Here is a 20705-nt window from a genome sequence, read left to right as displayed (position 1 = left end):
CAAAAACTCATACTGGGCATTTTTCCACAAACATGTTGAATTTCCGCATAAATGCATTTATGGAGTTGTTACCCTGAATCATATTTGTTAACTATATGAAATATAAGATGACATACAGGTCTGGGGATGGAGTCAGTGCATTAACTGCATTCAAATATTTAATCACATACGTTTTAAGAACTTATTAATGTGTTAAACTGACAGCCCTAATATTTAGTATATTAGTATAGTTAGAAATTGTAAACTACACTCTTAAATAGCTTAAATATTTAATATGATGATATTCTTCCATTAAAAATGTGAAAATACTAGATCATATAATTTTAACTTTACTTTTGTTTTTACATTGATTCTATATTATAATTTTCATTGGTAAAATTGACTTATTTGTTGACTGAGGGTGGGTCCAGACTTGGATTGGAACTAGTATCCTCAAATTCTCCTCTCTTGGTTTGTTCATTCATATGTTAGAAGTTTCCATGATTTTGCTGGTGTATTAGTGAATATATGCATTTACTGATGATCATCATAGATCTGAGTCATTGTCTTTCTCTGTCTGTCTTCAGTCTGTCTTTATGCAGTATAACAGAGAAACAGTGTCTCATCCTGACTTCAGCTCTGAAATCAAACCCATCACACCTGAGAGAACTGTACCTGAGCTGTAATGAACTAGGAGACTCTGGAGTGAAAAACCTCAGTGATCTACTGATGAACCCACAATTCAAGCTGGAGAAACTACAGTTAGTATCATTATACTGTACAGCAGTTACAGTCAGATTAAAGTTTACTGTTTACTTTCATAAACTCACCATGAAATTAAAGTTGACAGTTATTATTTTGGTAACACTTTAGAATAGGTAACACCTATTAACTATTAACTACGACTTTTCCCACAATAAATTCCTAATTTGCTGCTTATTAATAGTTAGTAAAGTAGTTGTTAGGTTTAGGTATTGGGTAGGATTAGGGATGTAGAATAAGGCATTATTATGTGCTTAATAAGTACTAATAAATGGCCAATATTCTAGTAATATGCTTGCTAATAAGTCATAGTTAATAGTTAATAGGTGTTACCTATTCTAAAGTGTTACCATTATTTTTAATGGAATATTGTATTGATTAAATGATTTATCTGTGCACATAATGTATTTCTAATTTATGTGTCCTCCTGATCTTTCATCTATACAACTTTCCTTCTCCCTCACAACAACATCTCTTCTCTCCTCTGATGATGTAGTAAATCTTTTTTTTTCTTCTTCTGTTTTTGTTTATGGTCATATAATAAGGTTTTTGGCAATGTTTTAATTATTACACTGTATAGTGGTGACCATACTCATAATGCATTTACTACATTTACATGAACTTGACTCTTGTCTGATTAATTGTTCTTTCTCTTTCTGTCTTCAGTCTGTGGAGATGCAGTATTACAGAGAAACAGTGTCTCATCCTGACTTCAGCTCTGAAATCAAACCCATCACACCTGAGAGAACTGAACCTAAAAGAGAATAAACTAGGAGACTCTGGAGTGAAAAACCTCAGTGATCTACTGATGAACCCACAATTCAAGCTGGAGAAACTAGTGTTAGTATCATTATATTGTACAGCAGTTACAGTATTATTAGTTTACTGTTCGGTTTATTTTAAGAGTTTTGTGTGTATTTGTGACTGTACACTCCTAAATATGATATTTAATGAAAAGTTAAATTGTAAAAATCTTTAGTAAAATAAGCGTAATGAATTATTTTTAAACTAGAGCATTTACAAACTTTACATTGACTTATTCATTGTCTTTTCTCTTTCTGTGTTCAGACTGGATAGATGCAGTATTACAGAGAAACAGTGTCTCATCCTGACTTCAGCTCTGAAATCAAACCCATCAGACCTGAGACAACTGAACCTGAGTGAGAATAATCTAGGAGACTCTGGAGTGAAAAACCTCAGTGATCTACTGATGAACCCACAATTCAAGCTGGAGAAACTACAGTTAGTATCATTATACTGTACAGCAGTTACAGTCAGATGAAAGTTTACTGTTTAGATTAAAATCAATGGGCCCTTGTCACATAATTTGTAGCGCTGCATGAAATGCAGTTTCTGGCATTTCTCCATCTGAAGAAAGTTTCAGACATACTGTTTTATATGTATCTGTAAAAAACACTTAACTTCAACAGTTTAAACCAAAACACTTTATACTCAATATCTCATGATGAGTGGGTTCATGGGTTCACATTATATTTGTGTCAAATTCTTCTCCTTAATGATTTGTTTGTAAGATGATCTTCTCTTCCTCTGTTTGTCTCTTTTTAGCCTAAAAGACTGTGGCATTGCAGATGTTTCTTCTTTAACTCAGTCTTTGACAAACACAAAAGCACTGCAGTTTCTAAAAGAGCTTGATCTGAGTGGTAATAAGATTGGAGACTCAAAGCAGCGGCTCATTGATGTGCTACGAGACTCAAACTGTAAACTGATGTGAGTAAACTTCACTTTGTGATATTAAAGAGATCTTCAATTACCTCTGATATGTGGACAACTATTAACTTTCAAATATTTGTGAAAGGAGATTATCAAATGATCATCAAGCTTTATTTCAAAGGGTTTGTGTCAGAATGAAATGTAAAGTTGATCAAAATGTTGAACACAGAGGAAAGAGAACAAAAGCAGACTGTCAGAGCTTTCTCCAACAACAGCTGCTTTATTAATGACATCAGTAATAGTGAATCATTCCAGTTTGAAATAGATTTGGTCAGATTGGAGGAAAACGCTGGTAAAATCAGTGCAGATTCCAGCTTCAGCTCACAGCCGTCCAGCATCACATGATCAATGTCTCTGTCTCTTGTGTGTTTTTACTTTGACAAGCAACACGTCACATTACTTTACACTTACTTTACTTTCACTTATTAACTGAGACCAATACAAATGTTGAAACTAGAGGAGAAACAGCTTTAACTAGTGGAACATTTAACTGAAAGGTTTTTGTTTTGAGGCAAAATCTCATTAGTATTTGTTCTTGTGGTTTATTATATTTGGCGTTCACTCATTAGCATGGGTTTCTCTTTATAGTGTCTCAACAGGAGTCACACAAACAGACAAACATATGAATGTTCATGTTCAGATGTATTTAAAACACAAATATTGTTTTAGAAATATCTATGGAAGATCATGTAAATGTAACTTAATTTTAAAAGAAACTGTAACTGAAGTAGTAACTGATAAGCAGTTTGTTCCACTGAACACTAATTTTTCTCTCTTTTGTTCGACCTTACAGTGTAGATTAAAATCCATTGCCAGGAGTCCCTCATAGAATTGATTCAGAAAAAGATGGTAAATGCTGTCTATCATAGTTTGAGATGATGAAAACAGCAGTAAACATCAGGAGAGGATCCACAGAAGAGCTTCACTACTGTGTCTATGAGGAGAAAGAAATGTGTGATAAATGTGTGAATGTGATCCATACAGGTGAAGAGACTCAGACTTTACAATCAAATAATGCAGCATGTGTGTTATATTGAATAATTAATGTTTCTTTAGTATTCAAGCAAATGATGCTTTTGTGTAATTTAAAGCTGGAACAGAGGATGAAGAAGCTCAGATGAGTCTGTCTGGCTCTTCAGTTTATTAATAGTTGTATTAAACTCATTCATAACTATTTAAATGTTTGTAATCAAAAAGTGATTGTCAAGTGCAGCACTTAAATGTATCAAAAGATATAAAAACAAGTCTACAGTGTGTAATTTCTATCTTAAAACACATTATATCTTATTTTGTACACACTGTAATTCCATTTCATTTTATATTGTTAGTTATGTGTGTGTCTGTTGTTAATGTACAGATGTCCAGTATATTGAATGAGTCTCTTCTTTATCAGTTCAGACCAACTAAACATTTTCACCAGTTTACAGCATTTGTGTTTTTCACTCTCCTCTAAATAGCCAAATACATTCATTCATATCTGCATGTAAATAAAATTATACATACAGTTAAAACAATTTGTTTTTGTTTTTTGAGTATTATTTTTGGCCTGTTTTAAGTATTGAAGCTACATAAACGGATTCTCCTTCTTACAGGATTTTAGACATTAAACATAAAACTGTGAGTGATCTTTAAAATAGTTTGAGAAGAAACTGTGCTGCTCTGTCTAATATATAACACAGAAATCTTCCTATTATGTGTATTTAAAGAGACAGTTTACCCAAAAAGAGTAAATTATGTCTTCATTTACTCTCCTTCATGTTGTTCCAAACACAAAAACACTAGAGAAAATATTTTGTGAAATGTATCAGTGTCTCTGATCGGCTGCTAACATTCTTCAAAACATACGTTCAACAGATGATTGAAAGTAAACAAGAAACATACAGGTTTAAACGAACTGTCCCTTTAAGACATCTAGCACTTTAATCTTTGCAACTTTAAAGCAAAATCAAACCATATAAATTAAATCATAAATTGTATTATATAAGTTGAAAGTCGGAATCATTGTTTTTGGTAAGTACTGATTTGGACTGATTTACTGAAGGTTTAAAATCTCATGTCCGCTGCAATCTTGACCAGGTCTCTCTGTTAAAAGAGATTGTAATATCTCTTTAGGATTCTCCTACTGCGCAACAGGGCAAATGATTATAGTTACGCTTTACTCTTTTATTCAGAACTTCATTATTTTCAAAAAGTACTCCCATTAAATGACATCAAACATTTTATAATCAGTCTTTTATATCTATCGGTCATCAAATTATAACATACAACTCCAAATACGCACATGTTGTAACATTCTCATGTTTATTGCGCTTGTTATTTCATGAAACATGCTCAGATCATGGAAAATAGCATATCATTATTTACAGCAGATTCTCATGTTTGAAATGCGTGTAAATAATACCTAGATCCATGAATTTAAGAAATCAGCTGGAATGCTCTATTAAACACTTGGCAAGCAGAATGTAAAACCTAGAGAATTTCTGAATATTTAATATTTTTATATAACTTTTTTTCTTCTTCTAATAATAGTATCATTCAGGTTTGGAATGCATCCAACCTTTTTGATCAACTCCTTACCAGTGCTGCCTAGTTCCTCTAAACCTTTCCTCTCTCTCTCTTTTTTGTGGTTTTGAGCTTAATTTTGTTATTTGCAGATAAATAGTTTTTTTTTTCTTCATAATTTATGAAAAATGTTTTTGTGCCATGCATTCTAATATGTCAGAGTCATTTGAAATGTCTCAACAAATACAATAAAATACATATAATTGTTTGGAGCTTTGATTTGATTACTTCAAATTCAAAACCACATTTTCAACTTTAAAGAGCTAAAAGAAGGGCTACCTTGGTTCCAAATGCTGTAACGTTTGATTACTTCATGATATCACCACAAAATTGAACTCACATACAGCACAAATGTTGGGGAACATGACCAAAAATATTTTTTTTCCTACCTAATTTCTTTCATGAGATATTGAATGTCAAATAAGAATGATATAAAATATTTCCCTTGGCGTGTTTCATTTGTTTCTCAACACAAGCATATTCAAACACAAACATTTTTTCCCCTTAAAAAATATTGAAAAAAAGTTATATAAGTCAAGTCAAGTCACCTTTATTTATATAGCGCCTTTTACAATACAGATTGTGTCAAAGCAACTGCACAGTATTTAAACAGCACAATAGTGTGTAAGTAACGCATTATTGTAACAATCAATTTTCAGTTAAAGGCAGTTCATCAATAAATTCAGTGATATCATCGTCAGTTCAGTTCAAATAGTATACGATATCGCTGGAAAGTGTCCCCAACTAAGCAAGCCAGAGGCGACAGCGGCAAGGAACCAAAACTCCACAGGTGACAGAAATGGAGAAAAAAACCTTGGGAGAAACCAGGCTCAGTCGGGGGACCAGTTCTCCTCTGGCCAGACCAAAAAACAGTTTGTACCAATGTCTGATTGTAGAGAACTCTTCAGGATCCTGTGGTGTAGTGCCGATGGCCGTCAAGGTTGGCGAGGTCTCTATTGATGATCCGCCTTGGAGCTCATCTGGTTGACATCCACGGCTATTGAAGTCATCTCCAGGTGGTGATCCATATTCTAAGCTGGGTACGGACTGGATCCGGGGGACTGGAGTGACCATCTGATCCGGATACAGGCTGGATCTGGTGGCTACGGTGACCTCGGAATAAGAATGAAACAGACTAATATTAGCGTAGATGCCATTCTTTTTACGATGCAACGAGTGCATCAGGTGTTATGGGAGGTGTTTTCGGTTCCGGTTGACCTAATTAATGCAGCCTAACAATCCTTTAACGGATTTGAATTATAGAAATGTGTTAATGATTTTATGTGTAAGCCAGGTTAAAGAGATGTGTCTTTAATCTAGATTTAAACTGACAGAGTGTGTCTGCCTCCCGAACAGTGTTAGGTAGATTGTTCCAGAGTTTAGGCGCTAGATAAGAAAATGATCTGCCGCCGGCAGTTGATTTTGATATTCTAGGTATTATCAAATTGCCAGAATTTTGAGAACGCAGCGGACGTGAAGGACTATAATACGATAGGAGCTCGTTCAAGTACTGAGGAGCTAAACCATTCAGGGCTTTATAAGTAATTAACAAGATTTTAAAGTCTATACGATGTTTAATAGGGAGCCAATGCAGTGCTGACAGAACCGGGCTAATATGGTCATACTTTCTGGTTCTAGTAAGAACTCTAGCTGCTGCATTTTGGACCAGCTGGAGTTTGTTTATTAAGCGTGCAGAACAACCACCCAATAAAGCATTACAATAATCTATCCTTGAGGTCATGAACGCATGAATTAATGTTTCAGCATTTGACATTGATAGCATAGGTCGTAATTTCGATATATTTTTAAGATGGAAAAATGCGGTTTTGCAGATGCTAGAAATGTGGCTTTCAAAGGAGAGATTGCTATCGAATAGGACGCCTAGGTTCCTAACTGATGACGACGAATTTACAGAGCAGCCATCTAGTATTAGACTGTGTTTTAGGTCATTACTTGTGGAGGTTTTAGGTCCAATAATTAACACCTCTGTTTTTTCAGAATTTAACAGTAAGAAGTTATTCGCCATCCAGTTTTTAATATCAGCTATGCATTCTGTTAGTTTTTCGAATGGATATGTTTTGCCGGGCTGCGAAGAAATATAGAGCTGAGTATCATCAGCGTAACAATGAAAGCTAACACCATGTTTCCTGATGATATCTCCCAAGGGTAACATGTAAAGCGTAAAAAGTAATGGCCCTAGCACTGAGCCTTGAGGTACTCCATGCTGCACTTGCGATTTAAATGATACCTCTTCATTTATTGCCACAAACTGATGACGGTCAGATAAGTACGATTTAAACCATGCCAGTGCACTACCACTAATGCGTACATAATTTTCAAGTCTATTTAAAAGAATGTTGTGGTCAATAGTATCAAATGCGGCACTAAGATCCAGTAGCACTAATAGAGAGATGCAACCACGATCGCTTGACAAGAGCAGGTCATTTGTTACTCTAATTAGAGCAGTCTCAGTACTATGATATGGTCTAAAACCTGACTGGAAATCCTCGCAGATACCATTTTTCTCTAAGAAGGAGCATAATTGTGAGGATACTACCTTTTCTAGTATCTTTGACAGAAAAGGGAGATTCGAAATTGGTCTGTAGTTAATTAATTCAGTGGGGTCAAGTTGTGGTTTTTTAATGAGTGGCTTAATAACAGCTATTTTGAAGGTTTTAAAATGATACCTACCTTGTAACTGTCCTTGCTATGGTCTTGGAGTTATGAGTCATTATTTTTGTGTATGGCACATTCACTCACGTAGTCAAGAGCTAAACAAAAAGACCCCTTTTGGGAAACATTATCAAAAACAAAATTCTTCTTATTTCTGTCCAGAGATATTGAATGTCAGATAAGACAGATATGAAAAAATTCTCTTGAGCACTCAAATCTTTTTTACAGTTTTGTCAGTGATTTCTCAGCTAAAGGATGTCCAAATTAGTTTTTTTTTTTCCTTTTGAAAGTACAGAAAGTTTTTTTTATCAAACAATACCAACCTTTAGACTCTACTTGCTACAGTCTTCATGTTATGAATCATTATTTTTGTGTGTCACTTTGAAAAAAATACATTGAGTGAGGCAAAAATGGCCTCAGAGCTTAAGGGGTTAATATAAACACAAACTTAACTCCAAACCTGCTACTGGTTTCTAAACAAATGCATTCTTTTCTCTTTTTAGTTTTTTTTTTTTTTTTTTTTTTTTTTTTTTCTTTTTTCTTTCACATGATGTAAGTGCTCTCTGTAATGGCTACCTATTAAGTTCTGTTTCAGTTACAAATACTACTTTTAAGGCTCTTAATGGTTTAGCTCCTGCGTACCTAACTTCGCTTACCACGCTACAGTCCATCATGCTCCCATCATGCTTTTAAGGTCATTAAACACTGGACTTTTGGTACCTAGCAAAGTCCACTAAAGGAGGAGGTAAAGCTTTTTTACATTTGGCTCCAAAACTCTGGCATAGCCTCCCTGATAACGTTCGGGGTTCAGACACACTCTCTCTGTTTAAATCTAGAGTCATCTCTTTATCCAAGCATTCACATAATGTATCTCAAATCATTGTGCTTCAGTTATATCTGATCAAATGCACATCAGCAATCTCTTGCTTGGGTTAAACACATCATTTTTGTTTGGTAGGAACAGCAGCTACGCTAATTGTCTCTATTTGGTGCTCTGTTTGGAATCCAGAGGTAAATAGGAATTCCGATAGTCATCCTGAAGGGAGAAAATGCAGTGGCAGAAAGAAAGTAAAAGCCCACGTTTGTTTGTGCTTCACACTCCTGTCCATTTGGTGGCGGCAATGAACTAAAGCTGTTTGACAAACGCCGGCAAACATTAGAAGAAGAATCCAGGTGTCCTGCATTATTTGCCTTTGTTTGTTTGTTCATATTATAGCTACAATTATCTCTGGTACCTTTGTAGATTTGATACCTTTGTTTGCTGCTGCGACTTAAAGACCTGCTGCTGCTCATCTCATTGCCTCACAACTGTTTGTATAACGTTATATAACTCGTAATTTAAGACTGCGCATATGAGGATACCCGCCAAAACAGCATTACATATTTTTATATCTCCCTGCTCGCTCTATGTGAGCGCTCTTTTTTTCTCCAAGCTTGGGTTCTGGAATTTCCACCCTGTTAGGTTTATAGATCTAACATAACAGGGAGGAATTTTTTGAGCAAAGTTAGCCGTAGCTCTTTCAGTGATTAACCTTTAGCTTTTAAAACATAAAAAAAAAAAAAAAAAAAAAAAAAAAACTTAAATAAAAAAGGTAGGAGTGAGAGTTGACACTTACTACAGTTTATACAGTTGAATTCAAGTTGGGAAAATGAACAATATTGCTTTCTGAAAATGGCCTCAATGTGCATTTTGGAAGGCGAGAAAGCATACTAACAGAGGGGAAGGTGACTTTAGACACGCTGTAAATTATTAAAATTGTAAAAAAAAAAAAAAAAAAAAAAAAAGTTCCATATGATTTTTATGTATGATCACATGCCTAGTCTATAACATTATTTAAAAGTATTTTGAAGTTTTTATCATTTCATGGTTTTTCTTTCTTGTTGATTACTTTGCACTGAAGACATGTGAAATGTCTGTATCAATAAAAAGGTTTGTAAAATACAAAATAGTATTTTTTAATGTTTATTATCTCTATTTAAGACCTAAATAAGAGAAAAATATGAGTAAGTAAATCATACACTGCAAAAAATGCTTTTCTTACTTAGAATCTTTGTCTTGTTTCCAAATATCTTACAATTCTTAAATCAACATTTTTTTAGAGAAGTAAAAATTGTCTTGTTTTCAGGAAAAAAAAAAAAAAAAGTGAAAATTAGGTGAGTGTTTGCTCATTTGCCAGTGGGGTAAGCAAAACAATCTTATTTTCAGTTTGAAATGAGAATATTTTGTTTACCCCACTGGCAGATTATTTAGCTTGTTTTAAGCAAAAATTTACTTAATTTTGACGTGTTCTTTCTGAAAACAAGACAATAACAGAATTGTTAGGTTATGATCGCTCTAAAATGGAATGAAATAAAATGATTGGCAAAACAGATTTGGCAAATCCTCCACTGTGTTTCTTTAGTTTGAGCTCTTGTTGATGTCTGTATGGCAAAAATGCACAGTAAAGTGTTATTGCAGTTAATATCAAACAGACGGTGAACACTGTTAACTGCAATTATTATATGTTGTGATTAAACTTGTAATGTAAATGTTGGTAGTTTTGTGTGCTGTTTAGGGGTTGTCATCATTTGAGGTTCTCTGGGTGCTCGGCCATCTCAGATCTTCGTAAGGATTGGATCTAGACTGAAGTTTCTGTAATTCCTACTTAGCTCGGGATGCCAATCCTGTGGCAGAAACAAATAGAGACAATGAGTGTAGGATTTGTTGCTGTTCTGTGCCTTATATCCTACTTCTCAGTTACTGCTTTATTGGGTAATAATTCTGATTCCTCAATCAGTTTTAGGTTTTAGGAATGAAACCAATCTCCATTTACCTTAGCAAACACGGTCACAAAAACAAAATATCTTGCAATTATATGAAAGTGATGAACATGGCTATTTGTGATGATTAAAGAGATTATGGTCAATTTAAGGTAATTCTGCAGTTTTAGAGAGATTGAATCATTTAAAAATAAACTTGTATTCTAGAAGAATTCTAGAACTTGGAACACTTGAATGCTGTAGTTTTATGGAAAATGATCTGAGATATAGTTTATAGATTAATGTTTCCATCCCATACTTAGGTCCAGATATTATTATTATTTCCCTTTTTAACCAGGAGAATCCCATTGAGATATTACAATCTCTTTTCTAACATAGAGACCTGGTCAAGATGGCAGTGCACATGAGATTTTAAACATTCAGTACAATCCAAATCAGTGCTTACCAAATTTCAGCGTTAGAATATTGCATTGTCATGAACTGTGTCTCTGTCAAAATACTTTCTCTGCTCAGAAATAAATTTGATTTAATTAATAAAAAGTGCAGGAACCAATCAGTCTTTGTTAATATTTCTTCTCATTTGTGTGGAACATTTTTGGAACGTTCTTAGTCATTACTGTACAGCAAATCAAACTAAAGTAATTTAAAATAAAATATTTTGTGAAAGACACCATTTATTTTGGAATTAAATGTCACCATTTCTAAGTGTTACATTACAATAGTCTAATCTTAAATATGTCGTCAGTTTTACTTCATTAAAATGAATATGACTTTTACAAACGAAAAATATATATTATATCAATGTGTTTTTGTTGTTAGGAAACTATTATATTCATTAGACTAAATGGAGTAACTCATAACTGTGAAATGTCTCTATAATAATTGTCATGACTCTGGGCTGTGTGTTTTCCCTTCCCCACCAGAGGTCACTGTCTCCCTTCCTCCCGCACCACACTCCACTAATTGTGCGCACATGTCACTCGTTGCACCCGCAGCTGTTCCCCATTAATAACCATGCACTATATTAGTCTCGCCTTCCCACCACTCGTCCTGGTTGCGTTGTCTTCTGTGTGGTTTGTTTTCTGTCGTTCTCGTTCCTGAAGTTTGTTCTTGCTCTTTCCTTGCTAGTGTTTTGTGGTGCTGTGTTGGCCTTTTGTTTGTTTATTTGTGTTTATTTAATTAAATCTCTACTTACCTGCATTTGGACCCAGACCTCCTCTGTGCTATCGTGACAATAATCTAATTCCTTTGCCAAATCTTCTAATGTATCCACTGAATGATCATGTATGTATTAAATTATAAATGTTGGATCTTTTTTAAACTTAAATTACATAAAAAAACAGTGTTATAAATGTTGAATAAGAGTACAGAAAGCCATCAGTTATAAATTCATCAGTCAGTCTAATATTTCCTTAAATGTAGGATTTAAAATGCATAAATTATTACTACATTTTTAATTGTACAATAATAAAAAGGTTCATTTCAGCTCTAAATAAAAGGTAAAGTACTGATTTGTCTTTTTCAAACCCACATTTGTTAATGAGTTACAGGTCTTTCTCTTCCAATGAATACTTTTCATATTACAAATAATCATAAATTATTCACTCTTGGTAAAATAATCTGATAAATGTAAATGTATTTGTACGTGTAAATGAAAAATATTAATGCAATTGGAACTATTATTGAGAGTGGTAAATATTGTTTGAAAGCAACCATGAAGAACAAGTGAAATCTAAATTTCATAAAATCAGTTTATCTTAAAAGTGTTAACTTACAAACAAGAACAAAAACAGCTTGTAAATGTAAAAACGTTCTACTTTATTTAAGATTAAACAAACTACAGGTAATTTTTGTTTGTTTTTAAGTCACTGCTGAGTCCAGTCTCCTGAAAATGCGTATCAATACCACACTTTTTTTTTTCGCTAGAAAGATCTGTTGATTTAGCCAATTTTGTTCCATTATAGGCCAACAGAGACCGTTTAAAAATGTAGTTCCTCATGTTGTTGGTTTTTTGCAGTTCAGCACAGAAATCTACTGTTAATGCCTGCCTGAAAACAAAAAGCAATGTATATTTTATGTTTCTTAGCTTTGTATTTATTTGTGCTACTGCTTGTAGTTTGCTTTTGTACATTTTTGACAGTAGCCCTTTTTTCCTCTGTACATAACACATACTGAACCCTACCGAAGCTGGGCTCTAAAAACAATGAAGGAAACCAAAATGTAAGTAGCTAGAACCATTACACCCCTAGCACATATATTAATATTTTTTTGCACATTATTTTTCCTTAAGCTCGAAGCTGAAGTCACAGTATAAAGATCAAGATGCAAAAAGATAGGGCTGCACAAATAATCAAAATAAATCTGAAGTCGTGATGTGGCTGACATAAATAAATATTTCTGCATGTTTCAGAATGAGTCCCAACACTGTGTTCATCTACACACATCTATATAGTGATACAGTGTTTTGTCTGATACACAAGCTTTGCCTCTTTAACTGTTGACAACAACAGAGAAGCTAAGACAGTGGTCTCAAACCTCCGTTCCTGAAAATCCACTGTCTTGTCAGGTTCAGCTACATCTCTAATTGAAAGGTTAGGTTAGTTCACACAATTTCGTGATTGTGATTTCAGCTTGTAAACATTGTTTATAGTGTGCTCTGTATAGAATCCTGAATTTCGAATAGAATATCACGTTGCCATCTCAAGCCTACAGTAATTACAAGATGACATGAACGCAGCAAAACACACCTGATCCAGTTCATCAAGGTCTTCAGTATTACTATGAACTTCTGGGTGGGTGAGTTGGACCTAAACTCTGCAGGACAGTTTTTTTTTTTTTTTTTTTTTTTATATACATTGAAATATTGTTGCTTTTTCAGACACACGGTCTAAAAAAGCATCTTACTGCTTTTACACTTTCAGTTTGTCAGATAGGATCAGTACTGATCAGGAGTGCATTTACCAACAACACTTTGGTCATTAGTTCCATTGAACTCTTCTGGTAACAACGGACCTTGTGTCCATAGTTGCTTTTTGGAAACGCACCCCAGTACAGTTCTTTATCAAGCCTTATTACATTTGACTTCAGTTCAGATATGTATTCTCATCCATGCATTGTCTTTAATTGCTCTATGTAAATGACTAAGTAGTCCTGCATTGCATTGGATATATTTACATACCACTAGAAAAACAATACAAGAAAATCGTTGAGTAGAAGCCCTTATCATCACCACAATATATTGTCATTCCACCCAAATCTAAAATAGCTTTTGTGTCAATCTTTATCAGGTCCGGTGACTAATAGGGTGTCTCAGTACACCTCCAATGAGGACCATTAGACCACTTGAGAAGGATTTACTCACATGACCAAGCTTTTCTCCTTCATTCTGCCATCAGCTCACCACAACCCCTGTGTGCACCAGCTGTGGAAATTACGGCCAAACTTTGGGTGAGGAACATCCACTTTCCACCATTCCTACATGCAAACAATTGTTTAGCTGTCTGTGTTTGAAATTTTATTTTCAAGCTTGTTTTAATAATCATATAATGTTTCAGATTATTTGGATAAATTGTCACATTTTATGTTCTTTTTTTATTGAAGAACAAATAGTTTGAAATGTAGGATATGCAATGCACCATGAAAAAGTAAATTCAAAATGATAAAACATTAATGTTTGTCCAGAGTTAGTTAAAGCAGAGGCTAGTTTAGCATGAAATGCACTGAACATGAGTTTGAATTTCTCAACCATTTATTTTTGTAAAAAAAAAAAACTTGCTAGAAAACACAATACCACAATATAACTAGACTTGTAAAACATCTATGTTCATATAATACTCTTTACAGACTTTCTGACTAAACAGTATATATATATACATACATGCAGTTTAAATTGGCAAATCATATGCAAAACTACATATTAAACAAAAATTAGGGTAATAGAGTTCCTGATGTAGACAGACAGAGATATGGAAAGCCCCAAAAGCAATCTTTCATGGCTTTTTTAGATGTAAATACAATTCTGAAATTGTTCAATTGTGATGAAAAAAAGAATAACAATAAAAGTCTATTCCTTGAAGCAAATAAGAAAAGTAAAAGTGAATCAAATAAGAGCATTTCATCGACTAACAAAATAGCAAAGCATTCATTAAAAACAGGGAAGTAGCACCCAGTTGAAATGTTAAATTTCAGTACATTTGTGTTTTCTAATTTCACATTAGTGTTACATTCTCTTTAGCTTCCTGAAGAAGAAAGGTGTCTACATGTAAAAAATAAAATAAAATACTGTCCTTCATTAAAAGAGATAGTGATGCAAACTTTGAAAAAGTGAAACTTTATTCGCTGTGAAAACTACAGAAGATGTTTTTTTCCCCGTCTCATGTTAGAGCTGATTAGGACAGATTTATACAGAAGAGATTCTGTTTTCCTACTCATTATTGTGTCAGGTTTGTTGAGGATGTGGCATGAGTCCTGAAAGATGATCTACTTACTATGAATCCTTTTGGTATGCATGAGTAGATTAGGAAACTGAGTGAAACTCTTCCCACATTCAGTGCAGTGATACGGTTTCTCTCCAGTGTGGATCCTCTCATGTGCTTTCAGGGTTTCTGACCGACTGAATTTCTTGTCGCAGTGTGAACACTTGTAAGGTTTCTCTCCAGTGTGGATCATCTGGTGTCGTTTTAACTGTTGAGCTGTAGTAAAAGTCTTCTTACACTCAAAGCACATGTGATCTCTCACACCAGTGTGTGTCTTCTGATGAACTTTTAAAGTCTGTAGTTGTGAAAAACTCTTTCCACATACAGAGCATGAATATGGTTTCTCCTTTGTATGAACTCTCAGGTGCCTCTTCAGGCCTGTAGCCCAAAAAAATACTTTTCCACAATAATCACATGCATGCATCTTCTCTCCAGTGTGGGTGTTCATGTGCATCTTCAGGGTTACTTCTAGTTTAAAACTCTTCCCACAACGATCACATATGAATGGCTTCACTTCAGTGTGGATGTTCATGTGTTTCTGAAGGTATGCAGTTTGTCTGAAACTCTTCCCGCATTGATCACATGTGAACGGTTTCTCTCCTGTGTGGATCTTCATGTGAACCCTGAGATTCTGTTTGTATCTGAAACTCTTTCCACATTGATCACATTCGTGCAGTTTTTCTCCAGTGTGGATCTTCATGTGGTCCTTAAGCTGTCCTGTTTGTATGAAACTCTTCCCACATTGATCACATGTGAAGGGTTTCTCTCCGGTGTGGATCATTATGTGAACATTGAGATTCTGTTTGCTTTTAAAACTCTTTCCACACTGAGTGCAGGTGAAACTTTTCTTGCCTCTTCTTTTCAGTAAAGAAATACTTTTAGTCTGTGAGCGAGTTTTTACTCCAGTTTTGACACGTTTTTCCTCCATCAGATCTGAAATAAAAAGTAAAACATTTACAATATGAATCATGCAAAATTTGGAGTGAAAGCAGACAACAGCTACATAAAAGGAACAATTTGATGAATTTTTATAAAATGTTTTAAAACACAATATTAAGATTAATAGCTTATACAATAATGCTACAGTTCTGACAGTCTCTCGGATGGATATTTAATTTTCTAAAACAATTGTAATTGTACTTAATTTGAACCTGTTAAGTAACTATAAAACTGTTAAATTGTCAACCAATGGAAAGTTACATTTTAATGAAAATCCACTGGATATTGACTAAATATCTTTGTAAGTGTGGTTTCCCAGCATCGGTTAAATGACTAAAGAAATGTTGACCACCCAATGCTACTGATAATAATGACAAAATATGTGGGCGATCGCTGCTATTATATGAATTTATTGTATTGCAATAAATAGCACTTTAAAGCTGATGTTGAATCAAGACTAGTTAGCACAAAATGTATAACTGATATAGTTTAATAACAGCATTTCCTTATGGTTACATCTGAATTGGTTACAAAATGCATGTATTGGATGATGTAATTGTGTCCATTATGCATATAAAATATTACCTGGAAGCAGATCCCCAAGAAGAGAGCCAGAGAAAAGATAGCACCAGTTTAGGAAAAACAGACTGAAAAACACTTACAATCTTCTTTTATCCCTTCCTTTGACCATGTGACTAAAAACCAGATGTGAGACATTCAAACTGACCAATCAGCAGATCACAGCTTTCCCCACCGTGTTAAATCACTACCAGCACCTCTGTGACCGAAAATGACAGAAGCAGCTGTGGGGGCTGTCAGACACACACACACACACACACACACACACACACACACACACACACACACACACACACACACACACACACACACACACACACACACACACACACACAACAACAACAACAATCATTCCTGGACAAACATAGAGGGAAAAACTATTTCTTTATTGATTGTTTTCTTTATTCTGATGTTTCTCGGGGTCAACCATACGAACATGTGTGCTCTCTCACAGGTGAAGAGGTCATGAGAGCGAGAGCGAGGTACGGATATAGAGAGAGACGGAGGATTAGTGAAGAGATCATATTATTGATGAATCATCTATCAATTCACTGGGAAAGTGCCAAATGTTCACATAGTAAAAAAGCATTTTATATACATCCATCAAATTACATGTAGGGCCTATGGGTACTTTTACATCTACACTACCAGTTAAACGTTTTTGGACAGTAAGATTTTTAATGTTTTATAAAGAATTATTTTCTGCTCACTAAGCCTGCATTTATTTGATCCAAAATACAGCTAAAGCAGTAATATTGTGAAATATTTGTACTATTTAAAATAACTGCTGTCTATTTGAATACAATTTAAAATGTAATTTTCCTGTGATTTCAAAGCTGAATTTTCAGCATTACTCCAGTTTTCAGTGTCACATGATCCTTCAGAAATCATTCTAATTTACTGATGTGCTGGTCAAAAACATTTAATTAAAAACTTTTGATTGGTAGTATAGGTTTTCAACATCAATCATGACTTCTAACAATTATGAAAATAGTTTACTAGTTTATCTGTAAAATGTTTCATCTTCTGCTTCATCTTATCATCGAGGAAGGATTGAATGAAGGAAGTACACTACTGGAGGACACCAGCATTGCTGCACTAATTCCAAGAACTCCTCCCAAGTTTTTAGTATTTTCAAGGGGGAGGCAATGGAACAGAAGACCTTACTACAAGCAGTGGATCTGTGTTTCAAACATTTCTACATGTATGACAAAGCCAAAGCCATATGCACCCATTTGCAGCACACAGTCTTTCGACAGTTTTAGCACACCTGTTCCTTAAAAAACGTTGTATTTAGTGATCAGTAAAACCTTTATTAGTCCAGCAGCCAGCAGATTTTAGTGTTTTTCTTTTTTTTTTTTTTTTTTTTTATTATTACTTGTGTTTATGATGTTTTGTTTTTGTTTTACAGATAAAGGTCTATGTTATGTTTGTCTTATTTGTGCACTGTATGTGCACATTTGTGTATGTTTTGATATGAATGAATATGAATTGATACACATTTGATCCTGGACCACAAAACCAATCGTAAGTAGCATGTTTGTAGCAATAGCCAAAAATACATTGTATGGGTCAAAATTATCGATTTTTATTCAGTCACATTTATTATGTAGAGTCACATTTGTTGGTTTTAAATTCAGTGTACATCTTGAAAATGTCAGTTGTATGTGCACATGTGTGTATTTTGAATGTAACATTTGTACACATTCTCTGTTTATTTTGTAAACAGTATGAATTTGCTGTACTTACTAAAACTTGTACATTTCAAAATGCATTTGTTAAAAATGTATTATTTGCATATTTAAATAAACAAAATGTGTATTTGAAAACAAAGTAGTGTTATAATGTAGTTTTATTAAGTAATTTTATAAGAAAATACTGAGGTTAATTAGTATAAATAATTAACCCAACTGTTGGGTCACTTTTAACCCAACTGGATTTTAACCCAATTCACTGGGTTAAAATAACCCCCAGATGGGAAGGTGCAATACCAACCCATAGTTTTAACCCAATTTTTTAGTGCGTACTAGTACTAGTGGGAGTGTGCTCACTTGTGTGTGTGTGTGTGTGTGCATCGGGGCCAACTCCTCACATGTAGGTCCTCCATCTCTCTGTGGCCCAAATGCATGCTTAGTGCCTCTTTTTCTTTCCGTTCTGCTGCAGTAAGAGTGTGTGAGGCAAAAGCAACTGTCCTCTCCGCGTTGTCTGCATGTATCTGGGTAAGAACACCTCCTATCACATAGTCTGAGGCATCTGTGGACACTATAGTAGGTAGTTCTGGATTGAAAAGCACAAGGGCAGTAGGGAGGGAGGGTGGGAAATTCAGGCAGGAAAACAGTTCCGATTCAGCCTCTATGGCTGGTTCAGTAGTAGCAGGTAGTTCATAAATGGCCTTCATGGCCTGAACAGGGCACACACAGTCCATACATGGCCTCCGTGGCTTGAACGGGGCAAACAGGGGAGAGCTGAAGCAGATGTCCCCGTCTCATGATGATCCACGGCGTTAGCCGACACCTCCGACACTATGGGTTTGGGGATACCAGCTGCGTGTGCAGACATCAGCGACTTATCTCTCATGTTGGATACCAGACTGGGATGGTCAGCAGCAACGTTAGTGAGCATTGGCCTGGCAGGTGTGATGCTAGCGGGCGCTGGCTTGGTCGACGTGACGTTAGTGGGCGCTGGCTCTGGACGATCAACTGTGGCTCGCCTTGACACAGGAAGCGTGGCCATGACAGGTGCACACTCTGGAAGAGCGGCCATCTTGTGAAGCGACTCTGTGTCGGCGGCCATCTTGTGCAGAGGTTTAGGTTCGTCTGCCATTTTGTGAAGTGGCTCTGTGTTGGAGGTTACTATGGGAAAATCAAACTGCTATTAAATTCCCCTCCAGGTATTTGTGATTTAACCGGTTCATTGAGTCCAAAATGAAACAGATCTTTAAACAAAACTTCATCAAACAGAGGTACTTGGTATGATAACTTACAAAACCGGTGAACATATTCCTCAATAGATAAGTTTCCTTGTTGCAAATGTAGTAACTGGTCGATTGGGCCCATGGTTGAGCTGGCGTTGAATAAAGCTGCTGGATCTGGGTATGGCGAAGTCTTATGTAATGAGGGAGACAGTGGGGTGAGGATCCAAATGCAGCTTCATTAGAAGCAGGAATCAGAGTTGTACAGTCCAGGTCGATCAACAGCATACAGGGCAATATATACAATCCAGAATCAAAGTCAGAGTCTAGGCAGAAAGTCGAGGCAGGCGGTGAGCAAAACAGAGTAAAACCACAAAACAAGCGAGGGTTAAAAGTCAGGTGGCAGACAATCAAAAAACAGGAACAGACAGATCGGCAACAGGAAAACATACGGGGGATAAACGCTTCGAAATGTTAGCTACAGCAAAACAAGACTTTGCAAGGTGTGTGTGTGTGTGTGTGTGTGTGTACAGGACGTTTATATAGTCTGTGACCAGGAAGTGACTGACTGTGTGATCAGTGTCATGTGAGGGATTATGGGAAATGGAACAAATGGAGTCCAGACTGGAGTGCTCAGAAAAGGACTTCATGAGCACTCCAGTTGGCAATCGTGACAATTATACAATGCATGTTGTCTTAAAACGTTCTTAAGGCCTGTGCACACCGGGACGAATATCGTGTGCGCTTATCGCCAGCGTTTTTCGAGACATTTTTCACCAGGATACCCAATCGATTTTCACCGGCGAATTCACTCGCATGGCGCTTAAAGGGATAGTTCACCCAAAAATGAAAATTTGATGTTTATCTGCTTACCCCCAAGGCATCCAAGATGTAGGTGACTTTGTTTCCTCAGGAGAACACAAACAAAGATTTTTAACAAAAATCGGTGCAGTCTGCCAGCCAAATAATGGAAGTGGATGGGCACCAGACCTTTTAAAAAAAAACATGCACAGACAAATCCAAATTACACCCTGCGGCTCGTAACGATACATTGATGTCCTAAGACATGAAATGATCGGTTTTTGTGAGAAACTGAACAGTATTTATATCATTTTTTACCTTTGATACACAGCCACGTCCAACTGTCTTGAGCACGATATTAGCATCAGGCACGTTACATGTGTACGCGCTCTGGCGTAGTATACGCAAACAAGCGATCTGTCGCGTGTATACGCCACTTATTGTTTACACAGTGCACAGAGATTGTGGGTATAGCGACTATTCAAAATGGTAATTACTTGCACTTATCGCACTGATTGTTGCACTGATTGTTC

General features: G+C 35.5%; 2 protein-coding genes across 2 annotated transcripts in view; one reads left to right on the top strand and one right to left on the bottom strand.

Annotated features, from left to right (window-relative positions):
• The window catches only part of LOC141338678 (uncharacterized), a 31793-nt gene extending 27807 nt beyond the window's left edge, over positions 1-3986 (top strand). Inside the window, exons 16-20 of the mRNA XM_073844283.1 lie at positions 567-740; positions 1408-1581; positions 1810-1983; positions 2308-2469; positions 3266-3986. Of these exons, the coding sequence (XP_073700384.1) occupies positions 567-740; positions 1408-1581; positions 1810-1983; positions 2308-2469; positions 3266-3275 (694 nt within the window). The 3' untranslated portion in view covers positions 3276-3986. The remainder of the gene's footprint in view (positions 1-566; positions 741-1407; positions 1582-1809; positions 1984-2307; positions 2470-3265) is intronic.
• Positions 1-15870, bottom strand: part of LOC141337871 (uncharacterized) — a 54170-nt gene extending 38300 nt beyond the window's left edge. Inside the window, exon 1 of the mRNA XM_073843449.1 lies at positions 14993-15870. Coding sequence (XP_073699550.1) covers positions 14993-15870 — 878 coding nt within the window. The remainder of the gene's footprint in view (positions 1-14992) is intronic.
• Between the last annotated feature and the right edge of the window lie 4835 nt (positions 15871-20705).

This window comes from Garra rufa, chromosome 7 (assembly GCF_049309525.1).
Source record: "Garra rufa chromosome 7, GarRuf1.0, whole genome shotgun sequence".
In the NCBI taxonomy this organism is placed as follows: domain Eukaryota; kingdom Metazoa; phylum Chordata; class Actinopteri; order Cypriniformes; family Cyprinidae; genus Garra; species Garra rufa.
The sequence above is the reverse complement of the archived record's forward strand: the minus strand, read 5'-3'. Positions and strand labels throughout refer to the sequence as shown.